Below are 18,026 nucleotides of genomic sequence, written 5' to 3'. Positions count from 1 at the left end.
GGATCCTCTCGACCAGTTCATCTGTCAGCTCAATGCCACCAATTGTACTTAGTAAATACACTGAGAAGAATCACCCAGCTGAGCCTTGCCCTAAATCTTGACACATAAAATCATGAAATATATTATATAAATATATTATGTAAATATAATAAAATACAGAGCTTCCTTCTAAGCATTCAATACGTTGCAAGTGGAGTTGTTACTCTGTGGGGCTGAATGTTAACTGACATGTCACTTCTTTCCCTCCATTCCCAGGGCCATCATCACAGAGGAAGAAGCTCTCATCACCTTAGATCTAGATCATTATAACTGGTTCCAGGCCCTCCTCACTGTAATCTGCCATTACAATCTATCTAACCTAATAGTTCCAACCGGAAAACCTCTTTTGCATACCAACACTACAATCAATACCAGTCTCACTGATGTTTTCCATTTGTAGAAAGTTTTATAATGCAAACTTGATCTATACAATATCAGCCAGAGATCTGTCAATAGGGCAAATATTCTTTTCCTTACTTTAGGGATGACGAGATAAGAGTTAAGGAGATTAACTTTTGTATAATCTCACTGCCAATAAATGGAGTGAATATAAACAGAACTAAGAGGCTATGTCAAAGTTCACTGCTATTTCTCTGTTCTACAATGCATCCTATCATTTATCTCAGATCAAAAATGTTCAATGGCTTTCTCCATCCCCACTACAGCAAACCTACTTTCTAAATATCCTTAATTTGGTCTCAATCTGTCCAGTTGTTTGGTATTGCCTACTAACACCACCACCATCACCACTACCACCACCATCACCACCATCACCACCACCACCGCTACAATAAGGATTACTTATTTACTTACCTAACAATATACCATGCTGATTCTAGCCTCTGAACATCTGCTCACAAAGTTTCCTTCTTTCTCCTATCTACTTAAACCTTGCTCATGCATTAGCATAAATACCACCTCCTCTCCATTAAGTCCTACCAGCCTATCTCTGTTGCTTTCTCTCTGTTATTCCTACAGCATTTGTAAATTTCACCCAAAATCTGACAATTACATTGGATTGTTTATCTTGCTTAAGTGTGTTGGTCTCACTTTCCAGGCTGGTACTCAGCTAACACACATCCATACATACAGCAATGTTGAGCGCTTACAGCCAGTGTCTGTTCTGACCAGTCAGTACTCATGGCATACCATCTGTTAAATATTTTGAATTTCATCCCTGCTTATTTCCTACACTAAACAATAAGCTCTTTAAGAACAGGGCCCTTGTCTTATAAAGAAGTACTATAAACTCCAATCCAAACACAGTACTAAGCACACAACTAGTGTTCAATATATATTTGATAACTGATTTGAAGGGAGTAAAGTGTGTTGTGTTATGAGAAAAAAATATCCCTAAGTCATGTCTACACTGGAAAGAGAGACTTGAAAAGATAATAAAATGTTTTCAAGATCAGCATTTTAATGTCAGGGACATTTTATAATGTATCATTTAAAGATATTCTGTGTAGCCCATAACTGCAAAATGTTCTATTAATGTTTTTACCAGGAGTGTGAAAAAAGTGTTTCAAAAATATTCAAGGAATAGATGTCTTACCAGCCCAAAATAAAATGTTTGCTGAGGCTCCAAGACTGGCAGAACTTTGCTTCATTTCAAAAAGTTTCCAGGCAATGGAAATGTTTTCCTGGAAAATACTACCTTTTATTTAGAGAACACTTGCCATGAACACTTAGTCATTAAGTAATTTAAGGTTTCCTTACAAGCTCTTTGGAGGAAATCTATTATATGAATGAATGAAATTATCAGCACCTATAATGTCAAAAAAATACATTTGGCTAAATATATGAAATCTACCTAAGTATTTTTCCAGGTAAAGGGGAAAAATCTTTGATACTTTGTGGTCATTTACTGTTCTTTAAAATTTTTCTATAAGATAAAATTATAAAGAAAAACACAAAATCCTTAAGTGTTTCTCTGTAATATACACAAATCCAAAACCTGGAAGGCTTATTTTATTCCAAATGCCAAGTAATTTTCAAACAGACAAAACAGTCATTTCATTCAATGAAAAGAAATGGTAACTTCAAAGCTATTTTTAGCGAAATCTTTGAGTTTGCTTCAAATCACCTTTCAATGGGAGAACAACTTGGTTTGGACATGTCACTCAATCATCTGCAGTAACTCATACAACGAAACCTAAGAAAACAATTTCTTCCATGAGTCTGAAGCCAATTAGGTCTTATTCTTTTAAACATCAAAAGACACAAGTAAATTTTACTTCGAGCGCATGGTTTGTGCATTTAGTCTTTTAAAAATGTACACAAAAGGATATTTGTTTTGTTTACCTGTTTAGTATTTCAGTAAGTTTCACAAAGCCAGTGTAAGCCAGTTCAAACGCTCCTCTGTGCCTGGACTGTAAGAGGTGTTGTTTAAAGTAATCTCCTATTTCTTTTACCTTTAAAACAAAATAAAAAATAAATGTGTGATTTATGCTTACTTACAGTTACAGATACATTTATGTCAGTAATATCACTGAGAACTCAGAACTAGATCTTTATCCGTTTAGCACTGACTTTGTGACAGGTAGTATTTTAAGTGTTTTTATATCACATTTAATCCTCACGGTAAATTCCATGAAATAAGTGCTATTATCATCTCTACTTTTCAATAGGGACGAGGCCCAGAAAGGCCAAGTAACTTATTGAGGGTCACACAGCAAGTCAGTAGTAGAGCCAGGACATAAACGCAGGCAGTCTGGCTCCAGTCGGCATCTGTAACTGCTAGACTAGAACTGCCTCCCTACACCGCTTCACAAACCTCGCTGTGTTCTGTTAGCTCGTACCACTCAACACCAACAGCAAGTCACACAAAGTGACAAGCCTTACACACCTAAGCCTGGGTGAAATAATTAGCTTTTTCGGTTCAAAAATCTTTTTTCTACTGTGGTTAAAATATACATAACATAAAATTTACCATTTTTTAAAAAGATTTTATTTATTTATTTGAGAGAGAGAGCACTAATCAGGGAGGGGCAGAGGGAGAAGGAGAAGCAGACGCCCTGCTGAGCAGGGAGTCTGACATAGGACTCGATCCCAGGACCCTGAGATTATGACCTGAGCCAAGGGCAGACGCTTAACCGACTGAGTCACCCAGGAGCCCCTAAAATTTACCGTTTTTAATGTATACAGTTCCATGGTACTCTGTCTATTCATATTGTTGTGTAACCATCAGCACCACCCATCTACAGAACTTTTTCACCTTCCCAAACTGAAACTCCAGTCCACTGGACAATAACTCCAATAATTACCGTTTAGAGATAAACAATTATTAATGGCAATGCAAGACTTGTGCAAAGGGAGTCCTGAAAATTGAAAATTGACAGGCTTCATGCTGAGTCAGAACCATGGAGTTTTCCACAACGCTACCTGATCACTTTCCTACATATTGCCTTTCTGCCTGCAAGTTTAGACAAATAACAAATATGACAATTTATTTTAAAGAAGGCAAGACTAACAATTAGCTGTTGATGAGGTTTTGTACGAATTAACTGGTAAACTGGGCTAACTGTACTTTTATACCAGGAAGATTTGGTGGTGGTTATCGACTTTAGAAAATCCAAATTTTGTATAAAGCTCAGGACCAAAGCTGTTAATTGCCTCTCTTGATCCAAGTCTCCCCAGCAGATCACAGTACGGTGGAAAGGCAAGCTATCCCAAGACAGCTCAGATATGCTTACCTAAAACACCTTCTATCTCAGCACAGTGACTATGTCAGTGCCCTGCACACGTGAGAGATAATAAACAGTACAAGGTGTAAACATTTGACCGTGAGCAAGTGTCTCAGTCTCCTCATCTATAAACTGGGTCTAACAATAGTACTTGCCTCAAAGATTGTATATTAAAATAAGTTAATAAACCTGAAAGTGCAGAACAGGCCCATAATCTATAATCCAATTCAGTTCTGGGTTTCCAAATAGAGGAAAAGTAAAGATGTACTCCATACTCAAAATATATCGGATTATAGAGAGGTAATAAGCGATACATTTAGAGAAATAAGAAACAGATATAAAACAACAAAGAACCAGAAAAGCAGTATATAATAGGATTTTTAAAATTCTAACACTTTAATAACCCAAGAGTGATGCATCATGTTCTTCTGCTAAAGTTTTCAGGTAAAGATCTTACGACACTCCTAATTTTTAATATTTTTTAAGAGCCACATACAACTAGCTATCAAAACCACCATCCGGTAAGCTTTATCATTTTCTCTTCAATACTGTAATTTCAGAGCATATTTTGACCAGAATTATCAAGCCTTTAATCTGAATTTAACCCCCAAGATAGATCTAAAACTCAATAGTCCTACAAAATGGGGACCAGAAGAAACTTCATTCAGCTATCATTTCTATTATTAGAGAAATAAAAGAAGATTTCTAAGAATAGGTATTTTAAGCCACAGAAAATAAAAACAGGAAGTCATAAAGATGGGGTCTAACTTCCTTAATTTTTTTTTCTAAAATGTTACAGATAGTAAAACATACTTCAGGAAAACACAAATGTTAACTGTTAAAGTGCTTCTCTGTGAACTTAAAATGGTTCACCATCTAGTTCTTAAGCAAAGATTTGATGTTCAGCTTCCTTTATCCTGTTTAAAGGAACCTAAACCAAAAAGCATATCATAAAATTAAAGATCTCAGAAGTGTGACCAGTACATGGTCTTCTCAAGTATGGACCTCAATTTTAGGTAATCCTGGCCTCAGGAAACAGAATGAGGTTCTAAGGATACAAGTGAGAAGTAGACAGTTTTCCCTCATTTCATTCTGAACATAATCTCCCAACAAACTCACCTAGGTAATACTATGAATTTTTGCCTTTGAAGAGAGTATACAATGTCTGACAATCAGTAAATATTTCTTAAGCACCCAGCCAAATGTTTAGCAGCTTAGTGCTAGGGTAGACAGGGAGGAACAAAACAAGACATCTGTCCTCAAGAGGCTTTCAGTTCAGACAAAACCAATATGCTGAATGGTACCCATCAGATGCCTAACAGCTCCAAGAAATGAAAGATCCTTCTGCCCTAGAATAAATTATTACAAGAAACTTCATGTTTAGACCTTGAACTGGATATACTTGGGTGGACCAAAATGGAAGAGGGTAACAAATATGGGAAGAGGCTGGGTGGCTAGAAGGAATGAGCATTTATTAAGTCTCTGCTACCTCCCAGACACTACTGGATCTTTCTATATGAATGAACACATTAGCAGACCTGGCTGAATGACCTTAAGGTTTCATACTAGAAAACAGTGGAAGACAGGGATGCAAGTTGGACATGGACCCCATTACCAAGGGTAGGAGGAGTCAGCAAGGCAGTGTGGCAGCTGGACAGGGAAAAGGGCCATGCTGACACCTCCCATTGGATAATCAGGCTACAAGAAACAGATTTGACCCAAACAACTTAGAAAATTAACGACAACAGTCAGAACAAGAAATAGAATTTTTTTATTTTTTATTTATTTTTTTAAAGGTTTTATTTATTTATTTGAGAGAGAGAATGAGAGATAGAGAGCACGAGAGGGAAGAGGGTCAGAGGGAAAAGCAGACTCCCTGCCGAGCAGGGAGCCCGATGTGGGACTCGATCCCAGGACTCCAAGATCATGACCTGAGCCGAAGGCAGTCGCTTAACCGACTGAGCCACCCAGGCGCCCTAGCATTTTTTTTTAAGATTTTTTTTTTTTATTTGAGAGACAGAGAGAGCAAGCACGACTGCGGGGGGGCAGAGGGAGAGGGAGAAGCAGACTCCCTGCTGAGGCAGGGAGCTCAATGCTGGGCTCGATCCCAGGACTCTGAGATCACGACCCAAGCCAAAGGCTCAACTGACTGAGTCACCCAGGTGCCCCCAGAAATAGGATTTTTAAATTTATTTTTAAAATGCAAAAGTCCTCTGAAAGCTCTGAACCAATTGCCTTTTTATTAGATGCTACTAAAGTCCTATCTAAAGTTCACAAAAACATGGATGATGTCTTCACAAAATATTTTCTTAATGAGTAACATACATCTCAAGATTTTTAAAAGGGAATAAAGGTAAAAAGGTAAAAAAAAGGGGGCACTGATTTCTTTTTTTTTAATTAAAGATTTTTATTTATTCATTTGACAGAGAGAGACATAGTGGGAGAGGGAACACAAGCAGGGGGAGTGCGAGAGGGAGAAGCAGGCTTCCTGCGGAGCAGGGAGCCTGATGCGGGGCTCAATCCCAGGACCCCGGGATCATGACCTGAGATGAAGGCAGACGCTTAACGACTGAGCCACCCAGGCGCCCCTGATTTTTATTCTTAAAATTAAAGTCCAGTCACTATCTTTTTAAATTTAGCAGATCCTGGTTCTAAATTTTCATAAAACCCATTTCTACAGGCCAATTAACATGCTTTCTAGATTTACAGGGTATAAATTTCCATAGGAGAAAATAGCTACATGCCCTGTCTTTAGGCATCTATAACTCACCAGTGGACAAATTAGGGGAGCTAAATGCTCATCTAGAGCCTAAAACCCACAAAGGGCAAATTTAAATACATTTTTAAAAATTTGTCCTTTATCGATAGAAATACAGCTGAAAAATCAAGGCTAATTCCACTCAAAGTAGATAAACCCAAGAGGATTTAAGTATTGGTGGAACGTTTCTACAAAAGCATATGTGGTGGTTAAGCTATAATACTCTGGAGCCAGGAGGGCTGAGTTCAGGAACCCTACTCAGCCTCCTTACTAATATAAGCTAATTAAGCCAGTTCCTTCACCTGTGAAATGGGGCTAAAACTAGAACCTACTTCATAGGATTATTCTGAGAAATAAGTCAGATTAAAAATACAAGCATTTAGCAGAGCACCTGGCAGACTAGCAAACAGTAAATGTCTGTTTTTGTTTTTATTTTGTATCATCAGTATTGAGACTTAATCCCTTAATTTTAATTTTGACTTTAGGACACAGCTACTTTGTATAACCTTAGGAATGTCATTAATTTCACTTTGGTTAAATAGAACAGTTTATAAAAGTTTAGATGACAGTAAGATAATTAATGTTTTAAACTGTACATTCTCTACTATAGGGATTTCTTACTAACAGTGGGGATTCTTCAAAGCCTAAACATTGCTCCCTTACATAATAACAACAAAAATAATAGTTTTCTGGTATTTAGGGGCCCTGGGGGGCTCAGTCGGTTAAGCATCTGCCTTCGGCTCAGGTCATGATCCCAGGGTCCTGGGATCATCGGGCTCCCTGCTCAGTGGGGAGTCTGCTTCTCCCTCTTCCTCTCCACCCCCCTCCCACTCGTGCTTGTGCGCGCATGCGCGCGCACGCTCTCTCTCTCTCTCTCTCAAGTAAATAAAATCTTTTAAAAAAATAGTTTTCTGGTATTTAGACATCTTCTTACCAGCAGTTTATTCTTTGCTTTCTAGCAAATTCTTAATCATGTGCCATTTTAACTGGTGTCCTTTAGTCTAACTTTTTAAAATGAATTTGTCTTGCATCCCTTATTACATTTCTAAGCCCTTCAAGGTCAGAGAACCACATATTACATTTCTTTATGTTCCCACAGCACCCTTGTAGTACAGCAGTCAATAAACAGATGACTAAAAGATATGTTTAATTCCATTTCATAGCTCAAAAATGGTAACCTGCATTCAGTACAATTCAATGAATACTTATTCATAATTTCTAAAAAATAAACTCTGGCAAAATACAAAAGGCAATTTCTTTAAGACTTATAGATGCTAATAAACATACATCCCCTTTTGTCCATTACGGAAAACCTAACACAGTAACAAAAGACACTGAGAAAAATGTGTAAACCCATTTAGCCATGTACATCCTAAAAATTACAACAGCATCTACAGTAGGAATTTTTAAAAATAGGTAATTTAACTGTTGGTAATTATTCTTGTTCAGGCGATTTCTGTGGCGATAATTACTAGGAAGGGGAAAGCAGGTAGGAAAAATCTACCCTAAAGCTTCTTTTTAGGAATACTAGAGAAAATATATAAATATATGAATTGATACTCCAGATAGAGGAAGTTGTTTAAAAAAAATAAGCAGGCACTGGGTATCCAATAACCCTTGGAAAGAGGACCAACAAAATGTATCAAGCAAAAGCTCTACATCAGCAAAACATCCAGCTTGAAACCTAGACACACACCAGCTAGGAAGTTGGGAGATAAGGTTGCATGTACTGCCCACTCTTTAAGGGTCTCGACTTACATCCCTCAAAGTTGGTTTTATCTCTGCTTCTTGTACAGGGACATTATGAAAGAACCTTTCATTAGGTGATTGCCTTGCAGGAGGAAAGTCAGACTTGCCTCTGAATGAACACATTTTCCTCTTGCTGAAGCCGTGGAGGACACACTGCTTTGCAAGAAGTGATTTAGGGAAATGAATCATTTGCTAAAAAGCTCAGTAGCAAGTTGCCTTACTGTCCTGTTGCTTGTAAAAGTCTGGTTGGGTAGGGGAAGTAGGGAAGATTAAATTTAAAGAAAAGTTAAATGAGCAGTTCAGAACAAAGGCAGCACTGTGCTGTGTCTGAACGCAGGCTGGAAAGGAGAACTGGGTTCCTCTCCCGCAACTGCCACAAGCCAGCTTTGTGATCTTGGGCAAACCAGGTAACACCTGAGGGCTTCAGTTTGCCCTTGTACAAGTGGGCTGGATCCTATCATCCCTGTGACCCTTCCAGCTCTAATAGTCTGTGAATACAGCACTGAATACTCAGTCACAAACGGGAACCAGTCCTTCTCATTCCGCAGCAAACTGTAATCTTCAAAATGATCTCACAGTCTGCCAGCTGGTTAGAAACCACCCTCATGTATGCAGGATTTCAGAGGTCACCCCTTCAACAAATGGCCCAAAATCTAGGATGGGATTAAAGGCACCGGGCTACAAAAGAAATCCTCCCTGTTGTCTGCATTTGAGACATCAAATTTTAAATTAGAATCATCCTGCTTTTTCAAGAGTAAAGGGCAAATGGAGAGTAAAAGAAACACTGGGTTGAGTGTCAATATTTTAGGTTGTATAGAACGGCCTCCTTCATCCACTGAGAAAAAAAGCAGAGCATTGTTATTATTACTCTTGAGAATGACTCCTGCCTACAAATCACTTTGCTGCCTCTGTCCGTGCACGTCTGTTATGGTCACCCTCACCTAAGGTACTGACTCTTAAATTCTTAGTTTTGCTGATAGGTGCACAAAAGATGTTGTTTTGTAATGGTGACTGTGTCCTTGGAAGGAAGGTGGACCTCAGGCATGGCCCAGCCACTCCAGTGGAAATTACCTTCTTCTCTATCATGTACATATTTTTAACTCTCAAAAGTTTTAAGTACATGTTTGTATTTTTAATTTAGAAGAATTTCATGGAGGAAAGTTTTGTTTAAAAGTTGGAATCCTCGGGGTGCCTGGGTGGCTCGGTCGTTAAGCGTTTGCCTTCGGCTCAGGTCACGATCCCAGGGTCCTGGGATCAAGCCCCATATCGGCCTCCCTGCTCGGCAGGAAGCCTGCTTCTCCCTCTTCCACACCCCCTGCTTGTGTTCCCTCTCTTGCTGTGTCTCTCTCTGTCAAATAAATAAAATCTTTATAAATAAATAAATAAAAGTAGGAATCCTCTAGCAATATGAATAACACTAATTTCTTGATGAGTTTGATTTTCATTGACTAAATGTTCCTAAACTGAGGCATTTCTTCTAGTTAAAGACACCAGGATCAAGAATAAAGTCTTCCACAAGTGGCAGGGTTTCAAGGTTGGAACAGCGTTATCCCGTACATTCTTGATTACTCATTCAGTAGTTAATTTCTTCTCAAACCAAAAATGTGATACCACCACATGAACAGCGACATGGAAAAATGACTGAATCTCACTAGAATAGAAATTAATATTTTACAGAAAAACAAGACTCATTTTTTATTCAAGAAAACAGTCATTAGAAGAGTTCTTTGCTTTATAAGAGCCTCTCTGTTATTGTTGCTGTTGTTTTTTGGGGGGTTTTGGGGTTTTTTTTTTACAAACATCTCTTTTATTTTATATAAATTCTCAATTCCAACATAGTTCTCCCACATAAATTAAATTCAAAAGATTTGGGTGCTATGGAAAAGATGTCAAGGCCAGATGGTTTTCACAGGAAGCTTTCAAGTCTTTCTCAACTACAGTAAAAGCAAAATCTGTTTCCCTGTTTTTTTTAAACACTATCCAACAAATCCCCAAAAACTAGATGTTTTAACTTGTCCTTGAAAAGAGGAGTTGAACAGTGAAGAGACTCTAGCACATGTTTACTTCTTAGTAAGACGGTGAACATCAGTGAAGTAATCATTAATCATAGCTGGGTTCCTCAGCAAAGATGTTGGCATTGGCACTCCAGCTGGTCACCAGCAATGACTGCAAGTAACTCTAGAACACTGACGCCTATTTGATTTGGAAGAGAATAAGGAACACAATGATGCCGGCAGTGTACTGTTCCCCTCGGCTGGTCTCCATCTCAGGGCCTTGCAACATCACAGGCCCAGCTGTTAACCAGATGCAAGCACATGGCCACAGAGTGTGAGAATAAAAATATTAGCATTATTTCCATGGAACTAGTCACATGGTTATTATAGAAATAATCAGCATTTAGCGTACTACAATATTTGTTTTGTTCTTAAATGTTGTAACACCCTTGGGGAAAAATTATCTTTATTTGAAAAAGGTTAAAAATGAAAGTATGTGTTATAGATCTTTGCTGGAAAATGGTGGGAAAGAGATTTGTTGAAACCATATGGAAAGGAAGAGGGAATCAATTAAAAACAGAAATCTAATAAATCTAAAATATTTCCAAATGAAATGCTTGTGGTAAGCTAATTTCTTGTAAACACTGCACTCAAGTCACTTGAACAGTCCCAGATGGCGAATGGACTTTGTGGTCTTAAAATAAAAGTCAGCCAAAAAACCAAAGGGACTACACTTTATTATCAATGTAGTGGGAAACAAGAGATCCATAATCAACCAATATATTACTTTTTTTCCTTCACAAAATTTAAGAGGTTTGTGGAGTTTTTTTTTATTATTAAAGATTTTATTTATTTATTTGATAGAGACACAGCGAGAGGGAACACAAGCAGGGGGAGTGGGAGAGGGAGAAGCGGGCTCCTGATGTGGGGCTCGATCCCAGGATCGTGGGATCATGACCTGAACGGAAGGCAGACGCTTAATGACTGAGCCACCCAGGTGCCCCGGTTTGTGGAGTTTTACTAAACAATTTCATTTAAATGTACAGTTTAAGTGGAAAGTGGAAAAATAAACATTAAAATGACAATATTGAAGTTAGAAGGTAAAATCTACAGTTATTTATAACTTAGAAAAATAAAACTATTTCTAAAAGTGCCATAGTTTTGAAATGTAGTGCAAGGTCTAATTTCTATACTACCGTGAATTTCCTTCAGTTGACATCTGTAGGATTTTATTCAAGAAAAATTCAAAACTCATGTTTGTTTGAGTTGAGTCACATGACCAGAAATTATACCAGGTGGAATAAACAGCTCCCTTACCTGCTCCACTGTCAGTAAGCCATTGGAAGATTCTGGCAGGGACTGCATGGGAAGAAGCTGGCACAGTGTGCCTAAAAGTAAAGCAACTTCCTTCATACTTCGCCAACAACATACCAGCACCATCTGAGCAGTGACATCACATGTTTTTCTTTCTTTACCTTAAAAAAAAAAAAATCTATTGCAACACTAGACACTTGATTACTCACATCCCAGGTTTCTTAGAATAAGATTATTCATAATTTCCCCAAGAACAATCCACTTGAACAAACCAATTGTTATATTTATTCATGATAAAACAAGTAACATTTGTTGAGCATGTGCTCTAAGTAAGAATCATGCTAAGTATTTTTTTAATATACTATTTTCAAAATAAATTTTAAAATAAAACATAATACCATTTCAAAAACTAAGTCTAACTCTCAGACATTAGTGAAACAAACCCTTTCTGCCTCTAAAGTCCTCCATAAATTATGACTATAATAAATATATTTCATTATTCATCTTGGTGAGATTGCTGTTATATCAGTAGAGGGGCAGGATAAAACTTTTAAAATCAAAGGAAAATATAAATTCTCTTTCAAAATATATTTAAATTCCACAGCCAATAAGCACCAATTATGCTTACTCTCTTTTTCTAGCTTTTAGAATATTTTAGTATTAACATTAAAAAAAAAATCCAAGATAATTTAAAAGGCAAGTTAACAAAGCAACCCACTTGTGTTTCTTAAAAGCCCACTAAACTAAAAGAGTAAATGCAGACACACATCAATATATAGAATAGAGCTAAAAGCACATACACTCAGAAGAGAAGAAGTGGGACGGGGAGTCAATTAAGAACTTTAATTCCGTTTTTTGTTCTTTTTTTTTTAAGGTAAAATGTAAACACTGAATTGAAATTTTAATTAAGCCTTTAAGTTGTTTTTAATTCAAATTTACCTCTGTATTGCTTGAAACTATTACAATAAGCATATACTTAGATGTTATGTTGTGTAATTTAAAAAAATCACAGAAATTTTAATGAGACAATATCTCCATCTAGTGGAGAATGTAGAATACATAATAAGTTACTAAGATTACTGCTGATGACTTTTTATAGAATTACAGAAAATGATAAAATAACAACTAATGAGAAAACAAGCAGTAAGAACACAACTTCTGGAGGCTTGATACACCCGAGCAGCTCACACTTCACTGAGTAATAAGGCTGATTTCTCTTAAAAGGCTGCTTGACTGTAACGACTCTCACTACAGACAGTGAACCACATCACTAGAAGCCGACTGTGGCCCAAACCCAAGTTGACCAAGGAGCACCACCTGGCTGCCAAGACAGGTGTTAGCACTCAAAGCTTTCTGTTGTAGCACCTTACATACTGCACTGGGGTGCACCATTTACACATTCCCCAAAATAAATCACTGATAAGCTCAAAGACTTTATTTTCTAGAAATGTTCTGCAAACATCTGCAGCCTGATTTACTATATAAAAAACATTTTGTACATTATGTCACTGAAACACCAATTACAATACTACAATGTTGATTTTATACATGCTACCTTTGATCTCTGCTGAAGCACCAATATTTGGCACACTGGCATTCAAGTCCTCCAAATCAAAGCTATCACGTTCTTTGAGTATTTTGGCTTGAGTGAAGTAATCATTAGTATCTCGTGGTTGAATCTCACTCAGAATCGTCTGTAAGCGGCTTGCTGACTCTGAGGGAGAGAGAAGGGAGTGCATAAATCACAGTCCTACAGCCCATGCGATTTCCCTTGGGAGTATTTGCCCTCAATTTTGTAATTTTTTTTTTTTTGGAGAGAGAGAGCTCGCCAAGCAGGGGTGGGAGGGGGAAGGAGCAGAGGGACAGGGAGAGAGAGACTCTTAAGCAGGCTCCATGCTCAGCAGGGAGCCCCACGCAGGGCTTGATCTCAGGACCCTGAGATCATGACATGATCCAAAATCAAGAGTCCTATGCTTAACTGACTGAGCCACCCAGGTGCCCCGAATTTTATAATTTTTAACACTTGATAATCAGCTCTATTAGAAGGGACTCATGGGGTAGATAATGTGAAAATTACTTATTAAGGTCTTCATGACACTTGAGTGTGCTTTTAAAATGTGGCCAAAATTTTAAATTGGTTGAAGACAGGACAAAACAACACAACAGAAACTCTCCACAAGACAAAGACCATCATCTCATTTACACTGCTTTTCTTTCTTTCTTTTACATTGCTTTTCTTAGTGTTGTCTAAGAATCTCAAATATGGTGCTCAATCATGTGAAAAAAGAGCACTAAACTTCAGGCAATTTGGTTTTAAGAGGTAAGAAACCACCACAACAAAAACAATCTTTAATACAATACTGTATTGTCAACTGTACTTTAATTAAAAATAAAAAAATCTTTTAGAGCTCAGGAATATGATAAAGACTTTGTATTTGACTTTGAAATGCATTAGGTAATATACTGCTTTCTAAGTATGATTTACAGCCCTAGTATTGTATTGAACTTCATTTTTATTCCTTAAGCACTCAATGGATTAGGAAATGTAAGCTCCACGAATGCAACACTTTGTTCACTGCTGAGTCACCAGCACCTATAACAGAAACTGGCTCATGGCAGAGGTTCAGTAACAATGGGCTAAGGGAATGAACAGATGATGAGGTAATGAAGAGCTAGGCAGGCTCAGATACTTTAAGAAAAAAAAATAACAGCTAGTCACCTGAAACCAATTAATAAATCAAAGAACAGGTATTTTATATACCTATTAGATACACTTACTTTTTTTTAAAGATTTTAGTTATTTATTTGTCAGAGAGAGAGACAACATGCACAAGCAGGCAGAGAGAGGAGCAGGCTCCTAGCTTAGCAAGGAGCCCGACACAGGACTTGATCCCAGGACTCCATGATCATGACCCGAGCCGAAGGCAGATGCTCAACCAACTGAGCCACCCAGGTGTCCCTAGATACACTTACATTTTCGGTCTTATAGGAGATACAAAGACACAAAGGGCTATCAGGATGATTCAACCAACATCTTATGTTCACTTGTGGCTTCCATGAAATATTGCCAAAACAAATTTTGACAGCCATGAAAAAGTAACACTGGTTCCAAATAGAAACCATGGAAAGACTAAGAAAAAAAGGATGATCAGAATAAAATTTTACCCATTCGTTTTTATGGCTTTCAGAGGAAACGTTTTCAAGGAATTCAGAATGCATGGTAGATAATGTGGAACAGAAACAGGAATAATAGAGACAACCCGAGGAAAAAAGAAAAGGCAAAATCAAGGAAAAGTCTGTGGGCCACAGACTGTTCTTGAGACCAACGGACATTTTAAAACTTAATAACAGAATTTTAGCGTACTTTATAGGCCCCACCCACCATAGGTGAAAAATATTCAAGATTTCTCATCCAGAATATACTGGTACTTGCCTGATCCAAATACTAGCTTTAAGATTGGATGTTTCTTATTCCCACGTATTGTTTAAGTAGGAAAACTAAAACATCAAATTTTGGTATACCAGACAAAATAAACAAAATAAACAAATAATTGTGTCTTACTCATGAACCATGACCAATCTGCCAATTCATTTTTAGTAGAGAACAAAACCTAACATTTTCTATGCAAACACACAACACCAAGTTACTTTAATTGGGTATTTATGATATGCTCAGTGTGTTTTTAATACAAGCCTCTCATTTGCACTCCTCAAACTTTACTTGCATTCACAAACTACTTCAACACCAAATGTACACCGTTCACAGCCAAATCCCTTCTGGCTGTTATAGTACAGGTATATATATATATATATATATATATATATATGTATATATATATATATGCCACCTACAGTGTCCCACACACTGGGTTTAGTTCCTATCCTTTCTGGAATTGCTCATTCATTGATTTATTCATTATAACAAGTATTTATTGTATGCCTATTTCTACCAGGCACTTGCCAAGGACAACGGAGGAAAGTATCGATAAAATCCCTCTTAAATCGCAACAACTCCATGAAGAACACTTTGGGAAGAAAAAGAGACGAGACTGGCAAGGTTGCAGGAGCCCAACTATTAGAGGACCTAGTCTGAGGTCACTCAAGTATTTTAAACAAATGGGGTGGGGCAGAGCACAAGAGTTAAGTAGAGATTATGCGTAACATGATGAATTACATGAGTAGAAAAGACTGCTGTGGATACACTATAAAAGAAAATGGAAGGAGCCAAGAGTAGATGCGGGGAAACCAAATGGGAGGGCCCTAGAGTTACACAAACAAGAGAGACAAAAGCCTGGAGTAAGGTAAGAAGATGGCAGATAAAAAGAAAACACGTTTGAGAGATATTTAAGGGGCACCACTGAAAGAACATGAGGACAGGCAAGATGTAAGAACAGAAGAGAGATGTCAAGCACTCCCAGGCTCTTGACTTGCACAAACAGATCTTTGGTAGGGCCATTTGCAAAGACACGAGTTGGTAGGGAAAAGGCAGATGAAAGTTCGTGAGTTCAATGGGGCATTTTGAGTATCTCCTCCCATTTTTTGTTTTAATTAAATTCCTGATTCCTAATAAGCTGCCATCTCTGACTAAACCCCACCTCCCTGATTTATATTGCTCACTCTCCCAGCCCCAGCAGCTACCTGGTAGGTGATGCTCTGAAATGACAGTATTAGGAAATCCAATTTACCCCAGAAGAGGAAGTACCTTGCTCATCACCTGGTTTATTTATTTGTTTTGGTTATTTTTTAAGAGTTAAAAACATTACTACAGTGGCAGAAATATCACTAATCATAATAAATAGCTTCTTGACCCACCTACTTAGCTTCTGTATCTTCCCAAAGAAATGATTTGGCGGGGAGAGGCGTAATGAGCAAAAAATATAGGAATTCTAGCTTTTTTCATTTGCTGACCTGAATCAGTGTCCATTGGGATGAGGCCTTCTGGGGAGGAGCTCTGAATGACCGGAGACACCACAGCAGAAAGCCTGTAAGACATCAAAAGGAGCTTCTCTACCACAGGTCTCCATTCGCTCACCAACCGTAGGCTGCTGCAACAAGGACAGTACGGAAATTTATACTAAAAGCAAAATTCAAAAATTTTTAAAGAAAATTATTACATAAAAGGTTGAATCTGCTTCAAAATTGTGCGATCTATGAAATATTTAAGATATAAAAATACGTATACATAGGTAAATTTTTAAATCTAATTTTTAATTATCTTTAAGGCAATATATTCCTTTCCCAGGACACATTGCAGTAAGGGTTTAAAGCTCAGAAAAGCACGCTCAGGAGACAGCTGTGGTACACGTACTTTAGAGATAACCTCTGCAAAGCGCCCGTTATACAGTGAACTCGCCCATACAGTGGAAATGATGCTGCTGCCTGAAGGAGAGAATTTTCAGCCAGAGATACTTCTTCCTCAAGATTTTCCAACAAGCATTTGATAACTAGAAAAAGCAAACAAAAAACCAAAGTAATGCCAGCTTAAAAACACATTTATAAATTTGTGAATAGCTAAGCAGTCCCCACAAAAAAACATCCAACTCAACTAAACTTTGTTAGAGGTTTTATATTAAAAAAGAGATTTTTCAAAGTTATCCAGCCTGCTATATATTTCCAGTCAAGAAGGCAGAACTGTGTCTTTCCCTAACTTCCTGGATCCATTTTCAGCATTCACTCTGAATCGTTCCTCCTAGACATCCTCTATCTGGGGAATCAGACCCCAGGCCCATGTGCCATGTGCTATTTGAACAGTTGTTGTTTTGTGTTTTTTTTAAATAATGGCTTTATTGAGATATAATTCACATACCACACAATTCATACATTTAAAGTATATAAGTCAATGGTTTTTAGTATATTCATAGATATATGCAATCATCACTACAGTGAATTTTAGAACATTTTAATCCTCCCCCCAAAAAACCCTTACCCATTATCAGTCAGTCCCCTCCCTGCACCTCTCCCCTTCCCCAGCCCTAAGAAAAAACTTATCTATTTTCTATAGATTTGCCTATTCTGGACATACATAAACAGAATCATAAAATATGTGGCTTCTTTCACTTAGCACAGCGTTTTCAAAGTTCATCCATGTTGTAGCATGCATCACTATTTCATTCCTTTTTATGGCTGAATAACAGTCCACTGTATGAACATACCACATTTTATTTATCTACTTATCAGTTAACGGACATGGGAGTTATTTCCATGTTTTGGCTATTAAGTATAATTCTGCTGTGAACATTCACATACAAGTTTCTGTTTGGGCATACTTTTCATTTCTCTTAATATATGCCCAGTATAGACTAAATGTTTATGTCCTTCCCAAAATTCCTATTTGAAGCCCCAAGCCCCATATTTGAAAATGGAGTCTTTAGGAAGAAATTAGGTTTAGATGAGGTTGTGAGAGTGGGACTCCCCCCTCCGCCCAATGACAGGATTAGAGTCCTTATAAGAAGAGGAAGAGAGACCAGAACCGATATCCCCTCCATG

At 37.6% G+C, this 18,026-nt stretch overlaps 1 protein-coding gene across 13 annotated transcripts in view; it reads right to left on the bottom strand.

Moving 5' to 3' along the window:
• THADA (THADA armadillo repeat containing) overlaps positions 1–18,026 on the bottom strand; it is a 323,626-nt gene that overhangs the window by 265,779 nt on the left and 39,821 nt on the right. For 8 of the 13 annotated variants that reach the window (XR_012379840.1, XM_073897790.1, XM_073897791.1 and 5 more), the window contains exons 18-22: positions 16,849–16,984; positions 16,449–16,585; positions 13,093–13,254; positions 11,544–11,701; positions 2,344–2,453 (exon numbers count right to left, since the gene is read on the bottom strand). Coding sequence is in view for 11 of the 13 variants with exons in the window: in XM_073897790.1 (XP_073753891.1) it covers positions 2,344–2,453; positions 11,544–11,701; positions 13,093–13,254; positions 16,449–16,585; positions 16,849–16,984 (703 nt within the window). In the remaining 2 variants the exon portion in view is untranslated. Of the gene's footprint in view, positions 1–2,125; positions 2,195–2,343; positions 2,454–11,543; positions 11,702–13,092; positions 13,255–16,448; positions 16,586–16,848; positions 16,985–18,026 lie in introns of all 13 variants that reach the window. The other 5 variants (XM_025868918.2, XM_025868921.2, XM_073897798.1 and 2 more) reach the window with 4 other exon arrangements.

This window comes from Callorhinus ursinus, unplaced genomic scaffold, assembly GCF_003265705.2.
Source record: "Callorhinus ursinus isolate GAN/ISIS: 27379988/994484 unplaced genomic scaffold, GSC_fseal_2.0 scaffold10, whole genome shotgun sequence".
NCBI lineage: Eukaryota > Metazoa > Chordata > Mammalia > Carnivora > Otariidae > Callorhinus > Callorhinus ursinus.
Note: the sequence above shows the minus strand (reverse complement) of the source record. Positions and strands in the feature narration are given on the sequence as shown.